At 36.4% G+C, this 22,589-nt stretch overlaps 2 protein-coding genes across 4 annotated transcripts in view; one reads left to right on the top strand and one right to left on the bottom strand.

Annotated features, from left to right (window-relative positions):
• The window catches only part of COG5 (component of oligomeric golgi complex 5), a 299,347-nt gene extending 290,581 nt beyond the window's left edge, over nt 1-8,766 (bottom strand). The window contains exons 1-2 of the mRNA XM_012746191.2: nt 8,520-8,766; nt 2,182-2,321 (exon numbers count right to left, since the gene is read on the bottom strand). Of these exons, the coding sequence (XP_012601645.1) occupies nt 2,182-2,321; nt 8,520-8,613 (234 nt within the window). The 5' untranslated portion in view covers nt 8,614-8,766. The remainder of the gene's footprint in view (nt 1-2,181; nt 2,322-8,519) is intronic.
• On the top strand, nt 8,744-22,003 carry LOC105861047 (tRNA-dihydrouridine(20a/20b) synthase [NAD(P)+]-like). Of its 3 annotated transcripts, none has more exons than XM_012746294.3 (7): nt 8,744-8,879; nt 11,404-11,540; nt 15,352-15,473; nt 18,080-18,197; nt 19,380-19,502; nt 20,249-20,475; nt 21,200-22,003. In XM_012746294.3, exons 2-7 carry the CDS (start codon nt 11,425-11,427, stop codon nt 21,445-21,447), a joined length of 954 nt encoding a protein of 317 aa, XP_012601748.2. In that variant the 5' UTR covers nt 8,744-8,879; nt 11,404-11,424; the 3' UTR covers nt 21,448-22,003. The 3 variants fall into 3 exon arrangements, with proteins under 3 accessions (XP_012601748.2, XP_012601745.2, XP_012601752.2); XM_012746291.3 differs by having other exon boundaries at nt 8,804-8,918; XM_012746298.2 differs by lacking the exon at nt 8,744-8,879 and adding an exon at nt 8,955-9,514.
• Nucleotides 22,004-22,589: the final 586 nt, after the last annotated feature.

A 22,589-nucleotide genomic window follows, 5' to 3' on the forward strand; every position in this document is an offset into this window, starting at 1 on the left:
AATGCAGGCATCTTATGATTTTGTATGCTTTATTCCAATAAATAAGAAGTTTCACATCTATTTTGTTAACTGAAGCTCTTAATCACCAAAGATTCATTCACTGGAACCCTACATCTTCCACTTTGTCCTGATTCGGATATCACAGTCATTCTATCAAGTATCTTTCTATCACATCCATCTAAAATAACTGTTACTTTTGGTCATCCATCTTTTATCCTTAAGGTTGCCAGAAAATGTCTAGATTTTTCCCAGTCTATTGATATGATCATCAATGTGTCCATCTTAACAAAACTAATTTTCTTTTAATTCTCTATTCTCCTTTATCCCTTATGGTACTTTGGGAAGGCTGAAAAGCCTAAAACTACATTTTCATAGATTACCTTGCAACCAATTAAATGAATTTTTAAGAGATGTGGAAGACAGGAGAGCAAAACTATCTTCTTGCTACTGTTTCAGCTTGTAAGCAAGGTCTTGAGACATGAGATTTTAGAGACAATTAAGACCCACATTAATTTTTCCAGTGTTTAGTCACCAGGTATCTCAAAACAAAATTTTAGCAGAGGTATGAGAGGGAATAACAGGAGCTTCCAGGACCCTCTACTGCATCTATAGTAGTTCCTTCAACTCTGTCCACTGCTATTCACCCAACAATTCATAAGTATCCAATTCTCTGTATTAAAAGTCTTTCTGCTTTAAATACCTAGTTTCTGTTTCCTGTACTAAGCCCTGATTAGTGGTAATTTTTTTACAATTTTAATTATCTTACTGATATTCTTAACTATGTTTATATATTTATGTGTGTGGTTAGCATTATCCCGATTTTGCTTCCACAGAAAACCAATTATAACAGGTTCAGATCTCCTACTAGGACTCAGAGAGCTCTTGTACCTCACATCCTAGACTACTATAAGTGTAACTTGCCCCCTTTAAGAGATGTTAAATAAATTTTAAGTTCTTACTGATTCCTGCAGAGAACGAATAAGGAAAATATCAAATTCCTGTAAGGAATAAGGAAAATATCAAGCATAAAAGGGCAGAAAGAATTTTAGGTGACTCTTGGCAAAAGCCACCCCTGAATTCTAGGCAGAGTCAAGTATATTCTCCCCTGCTACCATAAACACCTTGTACTATTCTATTTAAAATAATTATCACTTGCCTGTGATTATTTGCAACTGCAACTGGTCTGTAAGTCCTTGGAGAGCCAGGAAATGTGTCCTACTCTTTTCTCTATCCCCACAGCCTAACCCAAAGCATTACAGTTGAAAGTGTTTTTTAAATATTTATCAATAAACGTTGAACTCTAATTATATAATCAGAATTTTAGAGTTAAAGTGACTTTAGAAGTCATCCCAATACTAAGCTCCTCAAGAAACTACGATACAAAAAGGTTGAATAGATATGTCTGTCTCATGTTATACCAAATCCAGGTTTCCTGGTAATATATTTATTAATGCATTTGTTCATTCATTTAAATATTTATTAAGTACCTTCTCAGACAAGAGGCAACACTAGAAAATATACCACAAAATCACCTTACAAAAGTAAAGAATTATAGAAGAAGGAAACTTCTTCAAGATTGTCTACTCCAATTTCCTCTTCCTCTTACTCATTCTAACCCATTTGATAGATTTTTCTTAAAAAAGCAAGACTGAAAGACATTAAGTGACATGAAAGTCAGATAACAGCATAGCTGAGATTAGGACCCATCTCCTAACACCCCACATTATCTTCTACCCACCATAACATTTATCAACGTTCTGTTATATCAGCAAATGTTATACTTTGTGCTTATAAAGTGTTAACTGCCAATATAACATCCAATAACTGCCAATATAACATTTTTCTTATTCCTATTTTTTCATTTCCATAATTCCATTTTCTATTATCTTTATCAAAGACATTCTATTTTCTGCCCACTGTATTCATTCCATATCAGTTATGGTGATGAACAGGAAGTATGAATAAAAGGTTTTAGGGGAGGTGAGTATATTAGTTTTTCAACTAACAAGAAGTGGTTTACAGAAAACTTTTCAAAAATGTACTTTGAAAAATAAGTCACATTGGTAAGTATGCATTTGTTCATGTAAATATGCATTTATAGTTAACAATAATAAGATTATAAAAAAGCCAAATAATCACTTTAGGCTGAATTATCTGCATGATCCTAAAGATTAGAATTACCTGTAGGTGTAGTTCTTTATCCAACTGACTGATTCCTTGGGCAAGTTTTGCTAGTTGTTCAGCAATTACAGCTTGATGAATAGATTGAGAAGTATAAGTCTTTACATCAAAGTCTTCATTTAAAAAGTCACTATAACACTCTGGAAGAAAAAAATAATAAAAAGTCCCAATTACCCAGTATTAAACCACAGTTATTAAACAACAGAACAATTATAATAATAATTAATTTTTTTAATTGTTTTTAGAAGCTTCTACCAGAAGAACATAATTAACATATTGTGAGCCCATATTCTAAATGACTCTGCCATACTGCTAAATGCTTACTTTTGTAGTGACTCAAAACATTGCAAAAGATTAAACACAGATGTAGAAAGGTGGCTCACAGGCTGGGCACAATGGCTCGTGCCTGTAATATCAGTACTTTGGGAGGCCAAGACCTCTAATTTTTTTTTGTAAAGATGGAGTCTTGCTACATTACCCAAGCCCAGAAAAACATAGCAAGACCCTGTCTCTACAAAAAAATTTTTTAGGCCGGGCACAGTGGCTCATACCTGTAATCCTAGCACCCTGGGAGGACAAGGCAGGTGGACTGCTTGAGCTCAGGAGTTTGAGACCAGCCTGAGCAAGAGTGAGACCCCGTTTCTACTAAAAATAGAAAGAAATCAGCTGGACAACTAAAAATATATAGAAAAAATTAGCCAGGCATGGTGGCACATGCCTGTAGTCCAAGCTACTAGGGAGGTTGAGGCAGAAGGATCACTGAAGCCCAGGAGTTTGAGGTTGCTGTGAACTAGGCTGACACCATGGCACTCACTCTAGCCCGGGCAACAGAGTGAGACTCCATCTCAAAAAAAAAAAAAATTTTTTTTTTTTTAAATTAGCCAGGCCTGGTGGCACACACCTGTAGTCCAAGCTACTCAGAGGTGGGAGGATAGCTTAAGGCCAGGAGTTCAAGGTTAATAGTGAGCTATGATCAAGCCATTGTACTCCAGCCTGAAGACCCTGTGTCCATTTAAAAAAAAAAAAAAAAAAAAGATTAAAAACATTACCAACCATAACCTTTACTCCAAGAAACCAAGATTGTTGCCATTGAAAAGACAACAGAAAATTGGCTATATATTAATATAATACCTATAGCTGCATATATCTGTAGTTCAATGCACAAATACTGTTATAAGTGAATCCAGAATTTTAATAAAATATAAACTTCTAGGTATAACTGAAATTTATGATTTATGAGTGAAATAAATGGAAAGAAAAGCTGTTCAAAATAGACCCTTACTAGACAAGAAAAAGTGATGCTAGATGTTAAGAAGATATCTTTCTATGCAGAAATCTACAAATTTCTGAATAGAAAAAAATAGAAATAAAAAGCAGATAGACAGACATAACCCCAAGGTAACCCCATATGGTAGATTTAGATAAAGCTTCCCTGACAGAGATTATGAAACTAGCAAAATAGAATACTTATAAGAAAACTTAAATTGTGTATATCCACTGTAATATATGTCCCATGAAGCTAAGGTCTTTATTTTTACTACCACATCCCCAATACTGAACAGATACATGATAAATGCTAAATATTGGTTGGATGAATTAATTAACCTATAATCAGCTGAAAGTATCATTTTGCTCAAAATACTCATAGTTTTGACTACTTTCAAAATGTAAGGAAATAAAAGACGGCAACTGATACTTTGGCTACTTTTTAATTCTGAGACCACATTTTCTTTTAATTTCCCAAGTGGTCCTCAGAATTAAGGATCCTACCAGACAATGAAAGGAGAAGGCCATTCCAAGTAAAGGGAAGGTTTAGCAGCAGCAAATGCCATGGCATATTTTGAGAAGTAAGGGAAATATTGACTTCAGTGTGTCTAGATCATAGTGTGTATATATTGGGCAGAAGTGGTAAAACATAATATATGAGGTTCCAGAGGTTGGAAGACAGTTTGAAAAGAGGTTTGTAAGACATCCACAATGTTCTAATTCATTTTAAGTCAAGAAACTGCACTGTCAGCTTCGTGTTCTAGAATAATAATTCTGGCAATGGTATGGATGATGACTGAAAAGGGATTAGTCACACAACAATGTGCTAAAAATTGGCTCACATTGGCTCTTAAGAGCCAAGTGTTAAATTTTCAGGAATTCTGTGAGCCAATTGTCATTACATGCAGGTATCGTAAAATTGACTGTAGTGAGGGTATTTACATCAGGGAAATCAGAAAACACTACAAAATCAGGGCTTTTTCTATTTTCCCAGAAAGCAAATTTACTAGCACATACATGGACAGAGTCACAGGGGCTAGTAAAGTACTACATTAAAAGCCTAAATGACATAATGAAAGCCTGGATAGGACAGTGGCACTGAGAATGTCAAAGAAGTAACAAATTTGACAAATATGCAGACAGTATACTGTGTAGGACAATTTAGTAACAAGCTAAAAATAGGTGGTTAGGTAGAACAAATCAAGGATGATTCCCAAGTTTCTTGATTAACTGACATAGGAAATTCAGTTTTGCACTAAGCTAGACCTCTAGGCACTTAATATACATAGATGAACATGAACAAAACTCTGCCTCTAAGGAACTCAATCTACCTGGGGAACAAGCACACATTCAACTAACCAAATAGTTAACATACGTAACAAAGACTACCAGACAAAAAAGTTAGGAGAAAGGAATGAAAAAAAAAAAATGAATTCATTTTCTCATATGTAGAACTTGTACTATTTATTCATTTGTAGGTTTTCACATGTAGAACTAGTAATGCTTGTTCACTATCAAGATATAATAGAAATGTGGACCAGGCGCAGTGGCTCACACCTGTAATCCTAGCACTTTGGGAGGCCAAGGCAGGAGGACTGCTTGACCTCAGGAGTTCAAGAGCAGCCTGAGCAAAGACCCCATCTCTAATAAAAATAGAAAAATTAGCCGGGTATCATGGCATGCACCTGTGGGCCATTACCTGAGAGGCTGAGGACAGCTTGAGCCCAGGAGTTTGAGGTTAAAGTGAGCTATGATAACTCCACTGTACTCTACCCAGGGCAACAGAGCAAGACAGTCTCAAAAAAAAAAAAAAAAAAAAGAAAGAAAGAAAGAAAAAATAAATGTCCAATAGACAGAAATATAGTTCTATAGTTTGGAAGAAAGGACCATATAAAAACCACAAAAAGACCAGATGACTTAGGAAAAAATTTTAGAATGCACAACAGAGAAATGGAGAAAGTAGGATTCAGAAATCAGGAAAACACCAAAAATTTGGGGGTGGGTAGAGGAAAGGAAAACAGTCCAAAAGACTAAGGAGTTCTCAAAGAGAAAGAAAGAGAAACAGGAAAGAATGACAAAAGCCAAAAGAAGAGATAGTTTAAGAAAGTAAGCAGTCACTAGTATCAAAGAGTTTACAAAGATCAAACACAATGAGGACTGAAATCCTTAAATCATATGTTTCTCTTTTATAGCTTCTTCATCCCATAGCAAGCACATCAGAAACACCTCATAAATTTTCAAGCTATGCATCTGCTCACCAATCCTATCCTGATAAATCCCTGATACAGTGAAACACAGTTACTGATGGAAATGTTTAATGCTAAATGTTGGAGGTGGGAGGGGGCAGCAAAGACAAATTGAACTGACAAGCATCTGTAGGAAATTGGAAAACAGCACCTAAAGAATTAGGAATTTTTAAAAAGCCCATAACCCACTTGATGGAAGTATTTTAAGAAACAAGTCAAACCCTATTATAAGTTAAAGTAAAATAAGGACCAAAAAAGTACCCATTTGATTTATTCACAAGGAAGTCACTGGAGATCTTCCAAAGTGAGTTCAATAGCATAGCATGGGGGTGACTGGGTTACTGATAAGACAGGAAGAAAACCCAAAGGCAATAGGAGTTACTGCCATTAGGAAAGAGGAGAGAATCCACTTCTGCTGTAATTGAAAATGGAAGGGAAATAAGGAGCAAAAGATTCAGGTTAAGTAGCAGGTTCAGGTTAAATTTATAGATTACAGCAAGAAATGGAGAAAGTTCACATCTGATGGATTCTATTTTTTTTAGGAAAGTTGAAAGTCATTTGTTGAGCTTGAAGAAAGAGGTTTGAAAAGGGTAAAGCTTTTTTTATTATTATTATTTTTAAATAAAGAGTTTCTTTAAAAAACTCTCCAAGAACTGATTACAATTCCTGAAATGCATCCTAGTGAAACATATACCCATTGTTTGGCCTGTGTTGTTCCTTTCACTGTTTACCTGAGTAAGTTGTATTTATAATTCAAAATCACTCCACCTAGAAACCTTTTCCTGATACTCATTAATCAATTATCAGCCTCCTCTGTATTAATGCTTTACTTTGTACACAATCTTTCTGCTATCTTTATAATATTATATTACAGTGCCTACCTTTATAAGTCTACAAGTTTATTTCTCCTACTAGATGGTAAGAGCACATATTGCACATATATCAGGAGCTCCAAACTTGGTTAAACTGAATTTAAATTAAAATACAGGCTGAGCACATTGGCTCATGCCTGTAATCCCAGCACTTTGGGAGGCCGAGGCGGGAGGATCGCTTGAGACCAGCAGTTCATGACCAGCCTGGGCAACATAGCAACACCCTGACTCTACAAAAAATAAAAAAATTACCTGGGTGTGGTGGTATAACACCTGTAGTTCTAGCTACTCAGGAGGCTGAGGAAAGATGATTGCTTGAGCCCACAAGTTTGAGGTTACAGTGAGCTATGACTGCACCACTGCACTCTAGTCTGGGCACCAGAGTGTGACCCTGTCTCTAAAAGAAAAAACAAAAGTAAAAAAGAAAAAAAAAAAGACGACACAAAGATGTATTAGAGAACCTAACCTAGAGAAACTAACACAATCTAGTTCAGAAAACACCATCACTAGTTTTGACAAAAATATAGAAATTATCATGAGAAAGCAAGTAATTAAGGACAATGATAAAACAGAAAACAAACAATAATTACTTTATTTCTCCCAAGTTAGTGCAAGGAACAAAGAACAAAACCTTTATTTCAATCATTTATAACCTATTTTGGTCTACAAATGTGTATATATGCATCTTACAGTGATGTTCAGTTTAAAAACATTTATTCCAGGCCAGGAATGGTGGCTTACACCTGTAATACCAGCACTTCGAGAGGCCAAGGCAGGAGGATCACTGAAGCCAGGAGTTCAAGACTAGCCTGGACAAAATAGCAAAACCCTGTCTCTACAAAAAATAAAAATTAGCCAGGCATGGTGGCAACTCACCTAGAGTCCCAGCTACTAGGAAGGCTGAGAGAGGAGGAGGATTGCTTAAGTAAGCCCAGGAATTTGAGGCTGCAGTGAGCTATGATCACACCACTGCATCCTATTCCAGGCAACAAAGTGAAACTCTGTCTTTAAAAAACAAAGACAAAAACCCCAAAACAAAACCATTTATTTTGCACCTACTGTATGCAAGTTACTGCTATGCACATTGTGGAATGTTAAGAAAAAAAGTTACACAGTACAGTAAAAGAGATTAAGGCAAGTATACGAATGATTTTAATACATGGTAAAATGTGATGGCCATTAGGAGGAAAAACTTAAGACAGGTGAGAAGAGGCCTTATTTTTATGCTTAGAAGTTTGAACTATATTCTGAAGGATAAGAGATTCGGGACGTGGTAACTGGATTAATACAATTAAATGTGCTTTTCAAGTGTACTATATTTAACTTTTTTTGGACAACTTCTCACCAAAACTAACTAGCAATAATCTGCTATATTAGAAACAAACGGTTAATCCTAACCTGAAGGAATGCTCCAAACCTCTCCCTTCTCTGACTGTAGATAATTGCCTCATAAAAAAGCAAACAAGCTTGCAAGAGGGACCACCTGTATAGCCCAAAAAATTGTTTAAGTAGTAGGCATTTCCAACTCTACTTAAAATATGAGCCCCCATTTCATTGAGCGTCTGTCTTCTAGGTCTTTACACTTTTCAGGGGTTAGAACGCTTCACTCCATCGTCAAGAACTGCGGCAGCAGCTGGTGGCTTCCAACCTCGGCCACCGGCTGCGGAGTCTCCCAACTTGAGGGAAACCCTGGGCGAGTCGGGGGGTGGAATTGCAACCAGAAATCAGGTGTCCCAAAGACACTGAAAGGAAAGAGGAAGCAACCTCTGTTTCCCGTGGGGGAAACAGGTTGGCTAGGCCAGTACCCGGACGCCAGGGGGCCGGGCGGAGGGGAGTGGTCACAGCAAGACCGGAAAACTTTCTGCAAAGCGACGGGTTGAGTCCACAACCCTGGCCCAGGTGCGGAGCGAGGCAACCGCCAGCCCCACACCCCTGCCAGACCCCGACTCCTTACCATCCTGCAGAAGCTCCCGGACTGTCGCTGCAGCTGCCCCAGAGCCCAGCGACCCAAGGCCAGGCACAGCGACGCCGCCGTCGCCACCTTCCATGTTGGCAGGTGCCGGGTTGATGGCGTCAGTGGCGGGTCCACCCCGCCCAGGCGGTGACGCAGAATCCCGGCGCCGCCCGGCCCTCCAGCCCGCGGCTCCACGCCGGCCTGGGGAACCACTTGGCCGCTGGCCGGGAGCCGGGAAGGCGCCAGAGCAGGGGGGCGCCGAGGGCCCGCGCGGCGAGGTCGCCAAGGCCGCCGGTCGGCGCCCTCCGCCACCTCTCGCCGCCGCTCCGGGCTGGCGCCATTCCCCCAGCCAAAGAGAAGGTGGGCGCCGGAACGTGGCCGCTGCGCGTCCCTCTTAAAGCAAGTATTTAAACCTGAGAACAGGGGCCTCGTGGTGCAAGGCCGGAGAGGAGAGCCGAGCTTTCTAGGACTTTCCTTTACGCTCCGCACTCGACCAGGCGGGAGTTAGTTGCTGCATAGCTCTGTCTGTCCCACGTCTTCGTTCGCAATCCTGGGGTAAAATCCCGCGGGAAAAGCTTGAGGAAAAAAAAGTTACACGGGATGAACAGTGAGGAGAATTCGTAAGAGTAGATGAAGAAGGCATACTGAACCGTGTAAAGACAAGTAGAATTTCTTGTCTCTGCCCTCCCTTCCGTGAGACCTTGACCTTTTGCTTTTCTACCTCTTCCTCTCATTTTAAACCATGTGCTACGAGTGACCCCAGACTTGTTCTTACATACAAACTGATGGATTGTCCGTATTTCAACTCATATTGACACCGTAAAATCATCAATCAGGTTCCCATTTATATTTTCTCTGCTAATACATCTGTATTATTGACCTAGATTTCTTATAAGAAATACTGACAAATGAACAGGGTCAACCACACGTATACAAGGTCTTAAATATTTCTTCGCAAAAAGAAGCTGTAATATACTTTCCACTTTGTACAGTAGGTATGTACCCAGGAAACCAATTTATAATTCCAGAGCTACGTAGTTCTGTACATTCCGCTAACAGTATTTCAAGAAGGTGCTATAATAGTACTTACCCTACGGTGTTCTAAGTACTTTATATAAGTACTTAGCACTAAGTCCTAAGTCTAAACGCACTTAATACTCTTAACAACTGAGGTGAGGAAGTCTCGTGCGTTAGTTTTCCTTCCTTGGCTTTTTCCCCCCATGGGAAGATTTTGGAAGCGTGCATATTCTTACAATGAAAAGTTTTGAGTCCCTACTATACATACTGGCATGAGTTTATAAACATAAGACTCAGACTGTATCCCAAGAGCTAATAAGGTAGGAGCCATTTAAATAATTGTTCCAGGTGCTGTGGATTTACTTATTCCAGTAGTTCCAAGCTTGGTTGCACATTGAAATCACCTGGAGAGCTTTAAAAAAACACTGATCCTTGCATCCTAAGCCCAGAGATTCCTATTTAATTATTCTACAGCAGAGGTCCTCAAACTTTTTAAACAGGGGGCCAGTTCACTGTCCCTCAGACCATTGGAGGGCTGGACTATAGTTTTAAAAAAACTGAACAAATTCCTATGCACACTGCACATATCTTATTTTAAAGTAAAAAAACAAACGGGCAAAAACACTCACATGTGGCCTGAAGGCTGTAGTTTGAGGACACCTGTTCTAGAGTATAGCTTGGGCATCCTAATTCTTAAAAACTCCCCAAGTCATTGTAATGTACAACCAACGTCGAGAGCTGCTAATTAATTCTTCCAGCAAATACTTATTGAGGGAGGCCTTTTGCACCATTGAATAAGGATGAAATCGACCTTGCTAAAGTCACTAATGACAGTGTTGCCATTGGACATTTTTCTGTCTTTACCTTTTCTATGATGTGTAATGTATTTATCCTTTCCCTCTTTTGTAGTAGTCTCTCATCTCTTGGTTTTTGAATATCACTCTTTAGATTTATTCCTCCCAACTCCAAAGTTCATCTGTCTCATTTCTCCTTTGCAGTCCCCTTTTCCTCTACCTGTTACTTACATGTTGGTACTTCCAAGGGTTTCTTGCAAGATCCTTGGTACCTTGACCACGTTTTTAGTTTCACCTCGTTACCTAAAGTTTAAAGACTCTCAATTTTGAGCAATTACACCTTTCTAAGGTTGGCCCATATCTATTTCTAAGTTACTAACGCAAAAAAATTGGAATATGAAAAGTAGCCAACACTATGAAATGATAGGATTTTAACTATCACAAATATAAAACATAACTTTATAACTTGTATCTCAGGATATAAAAGTAATTTACTGTGCAGTTATGTATAGATTATAGCTGAAATATTTTTGGATAATACCACATTTAAGTTTTTAAAAATAAGGTTTGTTTACCTTCTGATTCACAGATACAAAGAATAGGATTGGAGAATTACAATAAAAAATACCAGGATATCTTTAGAATAGCTGACTACTTAAAGTTGTTCTATTAATGCCATTTAACTTTCCTGAATAAAACAAGGTATTATAAAGTTCTAGTCATACAGAGTATTATATATGAAATAATTCAAATTTCTTGAGTTATCAATCCCAAAGCAACATGAAAAAAAATTATAAGTGACATGAGAAATCGTAACATAGTACACTAGGAAAAAATCTTGTAGTTTTCCACATCTTGTCTTTCCACTATCTTCTATAGTTTTCCACATTTATTTATGTTATAAACAGAGGCAGAATTCTGTAGTATCTCATTTGAAACTGTTAAAAGAAGGTAAAATATTTCTGAGCCTGTAAGCCTAATAAAAAATGTGTTCGCAATTGAAATTGCTAGATAAATGGAGGTTCATCTAGTCAAAGTACACTCTCTCTATGCAAACCGATTGTCTTTTTCAGATTTGAAACAAATCTGTATTCATGAAGAGTGACTGCATACAAACCACAATATGTCCAGAAAGAAAAAAAGATCCAATAGAAATGTTTCATTCTGGGCAGCTTGTAAAAGTCTGTGCCCCTATGGTTCGATATTCAAAGTAAGTGCTCTTAAATGGTTAATGAGCTAAGATGAAATTTCTCTTTTATTCCCTGAATTTTTTATAGTACTATAAGACCACCCACTACATGGAATCTTCAAACTTCTAGCTTTGGAATCATAATCTAGAATTTAGTCCTGTGCTACCACTTGCCTTGTATGTGTGTGACACTAAGTAAACAATTAGCCTCTTCAAGCTTCTCTTTCTATAGCTATAAAAATGGTGAACACAAAATTTTGCCTTGGGACAAATGCTCAGCAGTGCAATTTCTGGGTCCTTTGGTAGTTATATGTTTAGTTTTTTTTAAACCTGCTGAACTTTTCCAGAGTGGCAGTACCACTTTACACTTTCACCAACAATTTCTCCCCATTTTTGCCAGCTTTTAATAATGTCACTGTTTTTATTTCAGCCATTCTGATAGGTATGTAACGACACCTCATTTCATCTTTAATTTGCATTTCCTTTATAGTGATATTGCACATCTTTCTATGTGCTTATTTGCCATCTGTATATTTTTGAAGAAATGTTTATTCATGTCTTCTGCTCATATTCTAATTGGATTGTTTTTTACTATTGAGTTTGTTCTTAAAATTTTTTTTAACTGTTGTAAAATACCCAGAACATAAAATTTACCTCTTCATGATTTTCAAGTGTATAGTTGTGTAGCGTTAAGTACATTCACACTATGTATCTTACCTCTAAAACTCTTTTCATCTTAGAAAACTAAAACTCTATACCCATTAAACAGCAACTCCCCATTCCACTGTCCTCCGAGCCCCTGGCAACCATCATTCCACATTCTGTCTATGACTTTGACTACTCTAGGTACCATATAAATGGTATCACACAGTATTTGTCTTTTTGAAACTAGTTTATTTTACTAATATTTTACATAGCACAATGTCCTCAAGTTTTTGTAGCATATACCAGACTGTCCTTTTTTAAAGTTGAATAATATTCCATTTTATGTATATACTACATTTTGTTTATCCATTCATTTGTTGATGGATACTTGGGTTGCTGCCACCTTTTGTAAATAATGCTGCTATGAATGTGGCTGTAGAAGTATGTCTTTGAGACTTTGCTTGACTTTGCTTCCCATTCTTTTTGGTTATGTACCTTAAAGTGGAATTGCTGAATCATGTGGTAATTCGATGTTTAATTTTCTGAGGAACTACCATACTGTTTTTCCTAGCAGCTACACAATTTTACCTTCCCACTAGCAGTGCCGAAGAATTTTAATTTCTCCACATCCTTGTCAACACTCTTTATTTTCTGGGAGTTTTTTTTTTTTTATTATTATATCCTTTCTAATGGAAATGAAGTGGTATCTAATTGTGGTTTTGATTTGCATTTCCCTGATGATTAGTGATGTTAAGCATCTTTTTGTGTGCTTATTGGCTGTCTGTATATCTTCTTTGTAGAAATGTCTATTCAAGTATTTTGCCCATTTTTGAATCAGATTATTTGTTTTATTCTTTGCTATTGAATGTTGAGCGTTCTTTATATATTCTAGATGCTACACCTTTGTCAGTTAAGTAGTTTGCAAATATTTTCTCCCAGGTTGTAGCTTGTCTTTTCATCCTCTTAAAAGGATCTTTTGCAGAACAAAAGTTTTCCATTGTGATGAAGTCCAGTTTATCAGTTTTTCTTTTTGTAAATTGTGCTTTTGGTGTCATAAGTATAAGAAACGTTTGTGTAGCTCTAGATCCTGAAGATCTGCTTCTAATTTTTTTCCTAAAAGTTTTATAGTTTTATGGGTTTGTTTTGTTTTTCTTTTTAAAAGAGATGGGGTCTCGCTCTGTTACCCAGGAGGATCTCAAACTCCTGGGCTCAAGTGATCCTCCCGCCTCAGCCTCCCAAAGTGCTGGGATTACAGGAGTGAACCATTGCATCCAGCTACAGTTTTATGTTCTGTATAAAACCTTAAGTCCATGATCAATTTTGAATTAATTTTTGTGTGAGTGTGAGACTTAGGTTGAGGTTCTTTTTTTTTTTTCTCCCCTGTGGATGTCCAGTTATTCTAGCTCTGCTTGTTTAAAAGGCTATCTTTATTCTATTGAATTCCTTTGCTGCTTTTTCAAAAATCAAGGTTTTCTATTTTGTTCCATGGATCTATGTGTCTCTCCCTCCACCTACACTATGCAGTCTTAATTACTGTAGCTATATAATGAGTCTTAAAATCAGGTAGACCAATTCCTCTCACTTTAATTTTCTTTTTCAAAATTGTTTCAGCTATTCTAGTTCCCTTGCTTTCCAAATAAATTTTAGAATGATCTTGTATATTTCTACAAAAAGTCTCGCTGGAATTTCCAGAAGAATTCTGTGAAATCTGTATATCAATTTGTAGAGAATTGACTTCTTACTATGTTGAGTCTCCCAATTTCTCTCCATTATTTCTCTCAAGTATTTCTCTCCATTCATATAGATTTTCTTTGATTTCTATCATCATTTTGTAGTTTTCAGCATGCAAGTTATGTACATGTTTTCTAAGATACTCAATTTTTTTTTCTTTTTTTAGACAGAGTCTCGCTCTGTTACCCGGGCTAGAGTGCTGTGAAGTCAGCCTACCTCACAGCAACCTCAAACTCCTGGGCTCAAGCAATCCTTCTGCCTCAGCCTCCCGAGTAGTTGGGATTACAGGCATGTGCCATCATGCCTGACTAATTTTTTCTATATATTTTTTTTAGTTGACCAATTAATTTCTTTCTATGTTTAGTAGAGATGGTGTCTTGTTCTTGCTCAAGCTGGTTTCAAACTCCTGACCTTGAGCGATCCTCCTGTCTCCGTCTCCCAGAGTGCTAGGATTACAGGTGTGAGCCACTGGCCTTGGCCTTAACTGGCTTTTTCTGACACAGTTCCAGCAGGGAAAGGTAGACGGGGGTGGTGCCACCTCATTACTGTCAGGTAGAAGTCCAGGTTCTCCACTTTGCCTCCTTTGACATTTAGAGGTTGGGGAACCCCTCATTGTTGCAGGGCTGGAGTGAGAGTTCTAGTTCCCCATGGTGGGAGCAGCCTTGTAATTGCTGGGCAATAATGTTAAGTGTTGACTCTCCACAAGGCCTCCCCTGATACCACATCCAGCAGAGAAGGAGAGGGATACTTTATTACTGCTAGGTAGGCATGGGAGTCCAGGCTCCCCACGTGGTCTCCACTGATCCGGCTGGGTAGTGGTAGGGTTGGGGGGTGCTCAGTGGCCAGCAGGGGTGAAAATCCCAGATCCCTCCCTAGCCTTCCTAGACACCACCACAATGTAACGGAGCAGATTCTAGACTTTTACTAGTAGAGGTGAGACCATAGCTTTTTCTGTATTGTTTGGCTGGAGTAGAACCTCTATTTAAAAGTTTTCTGTCTTTCTAGCCTGCTTTTTTTCCTGGTCTTTTGGTTAGAGCATATTTTTGTTTGGGCTATTTTTGTCTGCACCCATTGGTGTTCCCAGGTGGCCAGCTTCTTCAACTTCAAGTCTGGGATTTTTTTTTTTTTTAACTCTAATCTCATGACAGATTAAAGTCTGGGATATTTAAGGCAAAAAGAAAACCCAGGGAACTCACGAATCTGTTACTCCTTAGCTCCTGAGGTCACCAGCCTGTCTGCTCTCTTTTCTGCCTTTCAAATTTTTCTTGTGTTTGCTATATATAATGTCTAGGGTTTTTAATTATACTTAGCAAGAAGACTAGGAAAAAGTAAATCTCCATCTTACCATAGGCAGAATTTCCCTAATAAATATTTAATAATTAACTAAATTAAATCTGGAAATACATATGATTATGATGTTTGTTAAATGCATAATTAAGGTTTTATATGTTCACAGGTTGGCTTTCAGAACACTAGTAAGAAAATACAGTTGTGATCTGTGTTATACACCAATGATAGTTGCTGCTGATTTTGTCAGATCTATAAAAGCCAGAGACAGTGAATTTACCACAAACCAAGGTATGTGAAACATGTAGTTTGCTGACTTTGTAAAACATTTTAATTTTTTTACAAACTCATCTATTTTATCTAATCAGAAACAATACAATTTAGAGATTATGTATTAAATCTTTTAATATTTTAAATGTTTTCAGTAAATATTTTTAACATATTATTACTAAATGCCTTGTAAATTATCTGTGATATTATCAAAGTATATGGTCGGCCTTTCTTAAGGGTCCCATCCTCTCACTGGGGTATTAGAATAGATTGCAGTCTCACTGCCTCTGGTCTTGTCCCATTCCAGACTATCCTCCAAAAAGCCCAAAGTGACCTGTCTAAATTTGATCTTATCTCTTGCCTCTTTAAAATCCTTCTTGGACCTCTCATTGCCTAAAATAGTGGTTCTTTAAGTGTGATTTCCAGACCAGCAACGTCAGTATCACCTGGAAACTTACTAGAAATGAAAATTCTCGGGCTCCATCCCAGACCTACTGAATCAGAAATTCTGGTCTAGCAATTTGTGTTTTGAAAAGCCCTCCAGACAATTCTGAGCTTGTTAAAGGTTGAGAACCACTGTCTTAAAGACTAAAATTCTAGCACCTTAGGATAATATATAAAGTCTTACATGATCCAGCTTCCAAATACATCTTCTGCAGCCTTATCTGTCATCAGTTTCTGCTCACAGCCCCCACTGACTTTAGTCTTCAAAAATACTAAATCATTTTAAGTCCCTGTTATCTCATGCCCTGTTGTCTCATAGTTCCCTGCCTAGAATATCCTTCCCAGTTATGCCTATCTCCCAGATCCCTCTTTCTCTGGAAAACTAAGTTTTATGCTTCTTAATCCAGCTCTCAAAGTTGTGGCCAAGGAACCTTTTTTGATTACCCTCTACTCATGCTTTCTATTTGTATTATAATTCTCTTTATATGCCTATCTCTCCCTCTAGATTTGGGGCTCCTTGAGGGCTAGAGCTATAGAAATAACTTGATTTATATCCTCTGCATCTAGCACAGTATTAAAAATATATTAAGAAAAGTTTGTTAAATAGAAATTCTATAACTGTTGAGTTACAAAAGGGAAAGCACCCTACATCTCCATTAAGAAAAAACCAAATTCTCCTATACCACTGGACTCCTATAAATCAGTGGATTGCCATAGAAATCTTGGATCGTGCAGCTGGGGTGATGATGCCCAGATCTGCATTTTGATCAACACCTAGTAAATCTCATACAGCTAATCCTCAAAAGAACTTTAGAAATGTTAAAATATACCTAACCAGAGTATATAACACTAACCCCCAAAATGAGAAGAAATGTACTTTAAAACCTAGGAAGGCTCTAATACATTTGGAAATATTTAAATTTAAACTTTCATATGTAAGAGTACATATATACTCTACAAACTGGGGGAAAAAATTATATATGATACCAGGGCTAGTTTCTTTGTTTTATAAAAAAATATTGCAAATAAAAAAAGGAACTAATAGAAAAATTGCATATAAAAAACTGCAAAGAATATGAGGAGAGCCGGGCGCTGTGGCTCACGCCTGTAATCCTAGCTCTTGGGAGGCCGAGGCGGGCGGATTGCTCAAGGTCAGGAGTTCAAAACCAGCCTGAGCAAGAGCGAGACCCCGTCTCTACTATAAACAGAAAGAAATTAATTGGCCAACTGATATATATATATAAAAAATTAGCCGGGCATAGTGGCACATGCCTGTAGTCCCAGCTACTCGGGAGGCTGAGGCAGAAGGATCACTCGAGCCCAGGAGTTTGAGGTTGCTGTGAGCTAGGCTGACGCCACGGCACTCACTCTAGCCTGGACAACAAAGTGAGACTCTGTCTCAAAAAAAAAAAAAAAAAAAAAAAAGAATATGAGGAGAGCTGACAAATAAAAATATACAAATGTTGAATATACACTATAGGATAAGTTGCGAGGAAACAAGAACTTTCTTCCATATTGATATGTATCTATACAGATAAACTCTTGGAAGATAATTTTGTATTATCCTTTACAGTGTTACATGTCAAATGCCTATCCAACAGTTAGTTCTACTCTTAAGATTTTACCTATGAATATACAAAAGCATGTATGCAAGAGCATCCTCACTGTAGCATTGTTTGCAAGAGTCACAAATAAGAAAAAACAGTATAGAAATACACTGTATGGTCTAACCATACAGTGGAATGCCCCACTAAAAATAAAAAAATAGGTCTGACTACATCTCTCAGATACTTCAGGAAAAAAGGGGGCATTAGGCATGGTGATATATATAGAACATTCACATTGGTTTAAATTTTACGGTAATAAGTAAAATTTTTCTGGACTACTATAATTCTTACCTTTGGGAAGAGGGTCTGTTTATCAAAAATGTTAGAATATTTTTCCTTTTTATTTTATTCAGTATTGTACTGCTTGAGTTTTTACCTCAGGTAAATTGCTTTTAATTTAAAATATTAAAATTTCTTTAATGTTATCTTTTTTGAGCAGATGCTTCTTAAGCTAAAAATAGTTATTTTAGCCTATACAAACATTAGACATTGGTATCGTGTGTGTGTGTGTGTGTGTGTGTGTGTGTGTGTGTGTTTTCCCTGTGAATTTTAATATTGAGCTATTCATTTTATCAGGTGATTGCCCACTGATCGTTCAGTTTGCTGCTAATGATGCAAGAATTTTATCTGATGCTGCTCGTATAGTCTGTCCTTATGCGAATGGAATAGACATTAACTGTGGTTGTCCTCAGAGGTAAAGCTTAAAGAAGTTGGAAGGATTTTCAAAAAGATTAGGAAAAAATCTATGTGAACATGGTAAAATATCTTTCTAGTTTTCCAAAAATTAGAAAGTAGGAAAAATAGAGTTAAAAAACTGGGGCTCAAAACAAGAAGGAAAAAAATAAGGAAATTTAACTTAAAAGTCTTTTCTGATGGCTGAAACTATGTATAGACCTTTGACAAGTGTTTGCTCAGCCCTCACCACTAGAATTTTTGTGTGAATCTGCTTTGAAGCTCATCCATAAGTAGTTACATGATAATCTAGTAAATGTGATTTGGGAGATCACCACATGTTTTCTCCTAATTAATTTCCCATACAAAAATGTCTTATTACAATCACCTTTTCTTTCTATACCAATTATTTGGTTGGATTTAAGTGTTGATAGGTATACTTAATTTGACAATAATATCCCTACCATACTGGCACTGTATACTAGGTTATCTTTCAATAATTCAAAATGTATCCAAAGAATAAAATCAAGGTTTTAAGTACAGCATAATCCAAATCAGATTAGACATATTTGTATACTCATTAGGTGAGTTAAATAAGCTGTTTAAGTGGTTTTGGAATGCTGTAAGCCAAAAATATCTTTCTACTATTGAGGCTACTAAAACCTCTTGTTATACACAATAAACATCAAATTTGGAATTTAAAAAATCTGAAGTAATTGCAATTAATTACAAATACTTAAATTTGTTTTGGTTGAATGAATTTTAATTTAATATTCTCACTTGCCAATGAAAACCATTTCCCCAGAGTACTTTTTAATCTGGGAACATGTTTTCCTAATCCCATATTGATCCACTTAGAAATGTTGGATCCAGGAATTGTTTTTTCTACCTCTTTTTTTTTCTTTTTTTTTTCTTTTTTTTTTCTTTTTGAGACAGGGTCTCACTGTCACCCCAGCTAGAGTGCAGTGGTATCCTCATAGCTCACTGCAACCTCAAACTCCTGGGCTCAAGCAGTCCTCCTGCGTAGCTGGGACTACAGGCACATGCTACGACACCCGGCTAGGATACATGAATTTGTAAAGTCTGCTTTCATTCCAGATCACTATAGAAATAGACAGATGTACCTACATTTCAGTGCTTTTAGAATTTTATCTTCTTTTCCAGCTATTTGTGATTTATTTGTTCTTATGTTTGCTTTATAAAGGTGGGCAATGGCAGAAGGTTATGGGGCTTGCTTAATAAATAAGCCAGAGCTTGTTCGAGATATGGTGAAACAAGTAAGAAATGAAGTGGAAAACCCCAGATTTTCAGTTTCTGTTAAAATAAGGTAAAGACAATATTTCAATCTATTGACAAGATAGTCCATTACTTAGGAAATAAAAGAATATTCCTTTTTCTTGGTGGTATGGGAGTGTCAATCCTAAATAAATTGGTAACTGGCATATTGAAATGTTGAGACAAGACATTTAGTAAATGAATATATACTGTAATTTTTACTTATAATCCTGAACAACTTCCTCTTTGTATTTTTAACAGAAAGTATAACATCCCCTTATTATTAAAAAGTTTTACCAAACCCTCCCTCAACTTTTTCCACATACTGTTTAATTAGTGCTAAGAAACATTGCTGGTACCAAGAATAGAAAATAGGAAAAATCTTTGCACTAAAATTTCACAAGGAAAAGAAAATAAACCAGGAATCAGTTTTTTGGTGACAGGTTAAAGTGTTATGTTCTCCCACTTGGGGCTTGGGGCATCCACATTAAATATTAAGATAGCATCTTTCAACTCATCCATGACAGTACTTTGATGGCTTTTTCATGTATCAAAGACAAAAGGTAGGAGCACTAGGTAAGAGTTTGTCATCCTATTGTTACCAGTAGTGAAATAACTACATTTGAGATCTTGGGTGGAAACTAATCCTTGAAGATAATCTTACTTTTAGTGGCATGAAGTGGCAATACGATATAGCAAAGCTAACTAATTTAGTACATGAATTTTCATTTTAGTTAATTAATTTTAGCATTAAGATTTACGTGTTGTGAACAGATAAATATAATTTTGAAATTACAGGATCCATGATGACCTTCCAAGAACTGTAGATCTTTGTCGAAAGGCTGAAGCAACAGGAGTTTCCTGGATTACAGTCCATGGAAGAACTGTTGAAGAAAGACATCAGCCAGTGCATTATGATGCCATTAAAATAATTAAGGAGAATATGTCTATACCTGTAATTGCTAATGGAGACATCAGAAGCTTAAAGGAAGCAGAAAATGTGTGGCAGATTACTGGGACAGATGGTAAGAAATAATACTTGAATTTTTTTATCTTTTAATTAGGAAAAAATAAGTGAGAATGGGGAAGTAATGTTACTGTCACTTTCATTAGTTTTCTTTAACACGGAGCCATATTTTTTCATTGTACTGATATAAGCCAAGCAATTTATTAAAATAAGGTTAATTCTTCTAACTTAGAAACAGTAGATTATTTTAACTGGGGTAAATTAATTCACTTACTCTTACGATACCATCATATTTAGTGACCAGTTAAGAATCTTCCAGATAGTCTATTAGGAAAATAAAACACCTAGATTAGAAATTAGAGTTAATGAATTCAAGAGTGATCATAGTGGCCAAAGGAACCCAGAACTGCAATGCAATTTCATTATCCCTTAAATTATTGGTATACCGGGCCAAGCCCTATGACATCAATAGCTAGATGGGAGGATACAGATAACTTTAAGCAACCAATTTATGACAATCTGGATTTACCCTAAAGAAACTAAATACTAATTGTTTAATGTAGAAATATTTAAAAAATTAAGAATTCTAAAAGTACATTTAAACTTTCTTCGTTTGCAAAAGGTACCAAAATAGTTTTATAATTAAACAGACTAATGTAATAAAGGCATCATGAAACCTTATAATAATACTTTATTAATATTCTCAATTTATTTCATTGAGTTTGAACTAATAACCTTGGATTCTTAATGTATGGACAGATATGTTGTGCTTTAATTTGTAGGTGTGATGGTTGCAAGAGGACTCTTAGCGAACCCTGCCATGTTTGCTGGATATGAGGAAACCCCACTGAAATGCATCTGGGACTGGGTTGACATTGCTCTTGAACTTGGAACTCCATACATGTGTTTCCATCAACATTTAATGTACATGATGGAAAAGATAACTTCAAGGCAGGAAAAAAGAATATTTAATGCTCTGTCAAGCACATCGGCAGTTTTAGATTATCTTACAGACCAATATGGCATTTAATTGGACTTCCTAAATTATTTTAATTTATGATTTTATACCTACAATGAAACTAGAGGTGGTCACATCTTGGTTTTTACTTTGTATCAGTGATGCTTTGTATCAGTGGTGATACTTCCATTATGGTGGTACAGACCATTATGTATCACCATATCATCACATTATGTATCACCATATGGTGATAAAGACCATTATGGCATTTAATTGGACTTCCTAAATTATTTTAATATATGCTTTATTTTATACCTACATTGAAACTAGAGGTGGTCACATCTTGGTTTTTACTTTGTATCAGTGGATATATCACTGATACTTTGTATCAGTGGCTTTTAAATTTTAGTATAAAAACAGTCCCTGGGAACATTTTTAAAAATCAGTCCTAGACTCCATCCTCAGAGATAGTTTTAAAGAAGACTCCAGGTGGTCCAAATATCCTCATCATGCTAGATCCAAACTGCTCTGAATCCTGTTGTGGATTAGCAGGTGGAGGGATGGAAATTTTTTTCCTAAAGGAATCATGTTTTCAACATTTTTAAATAAAACTTATTTTAATACTAAATATGACTCATATGGTATCTGTAAGCTAACAAGAAGTCTGTGAGTGCAAGTAAGTGGTAGAACAAATGCTAACATCCATATAGAATGAAAATGAATAAGAATTCCTCAATAGAATTGCACTCAGGGGTTACATTAAAAATCCAAATTGGAAAATCAAACTAGTACTTCCCAATTGAATTACACACTTTAAGGTATTTATTTTAAATATATGTAACAGAGTTTAATTAAATGTGGTATTTTCTATAAAACTATGATATGATGGAACTCTTTAAGTGACATTAGATTTGATACATTTTAAGCCTTCTAGATCCTTAAAAGATTGAGAGCTTTATAAAAATACCTATACCTAAAAAGGTAAAATTGCAACTCCTCCCCACATCTTACATATAAAAAATTTGGTAGGCAATGTGGAGATGATTACATATTTGAAATATTTCCTAGAGAATAGTAACCAGGTTTTATTTTTTATTTAAAAACCTAATTTTCATACTCTAGTGATGTTAGTTTTATGCCTCTCAGCAATTGATTGTGACTTTAAATGTCCCATAGTTTGGGAGTATTATTAATAGATTTTGTTATTGATGAAT

The sequence above is a fragment of the Microcebus murinus genome, chromosome 9 (genome assembly GCF_040939455.1).
Source record: "Microcebus murinus isolate Inina chromosome 9, M.murinus_Inina_mat1.0, whole genome shotgun sequence".
Taxonomy (NCBI): domain Eukaryota; kingdom Metazoa; phylum Chordata; class Mammalia; order Primates; family Cheirogaleidae; genus Microcebus; species Microcebus murinus.

Excerpts from the sequence above, each read along its gene's own strand:
- LOC105861047 (XM_012746294.3), top strand. The coding sequence starts at position 11,425 with ATGAAGAGTGACTGCATACAAACCACAATATGTCCAGAAAGAAAAAAA. Across the intron at positions 19,503-20,248 it reads TCAGTTTCTGTTAAAATAAG|GATCCATGATGACCTTCCAA; the intron begins GTAAAGACAATA and ends TTGAAATTACAG. Across the intron at positions 20,476-21,199 it reads GCAGATTACTGGGACAGATG|GTGTGATGGTTGCAAGAGGA; the intron begins GTAAGAAATAAT and ends TTTAATTTGTAG.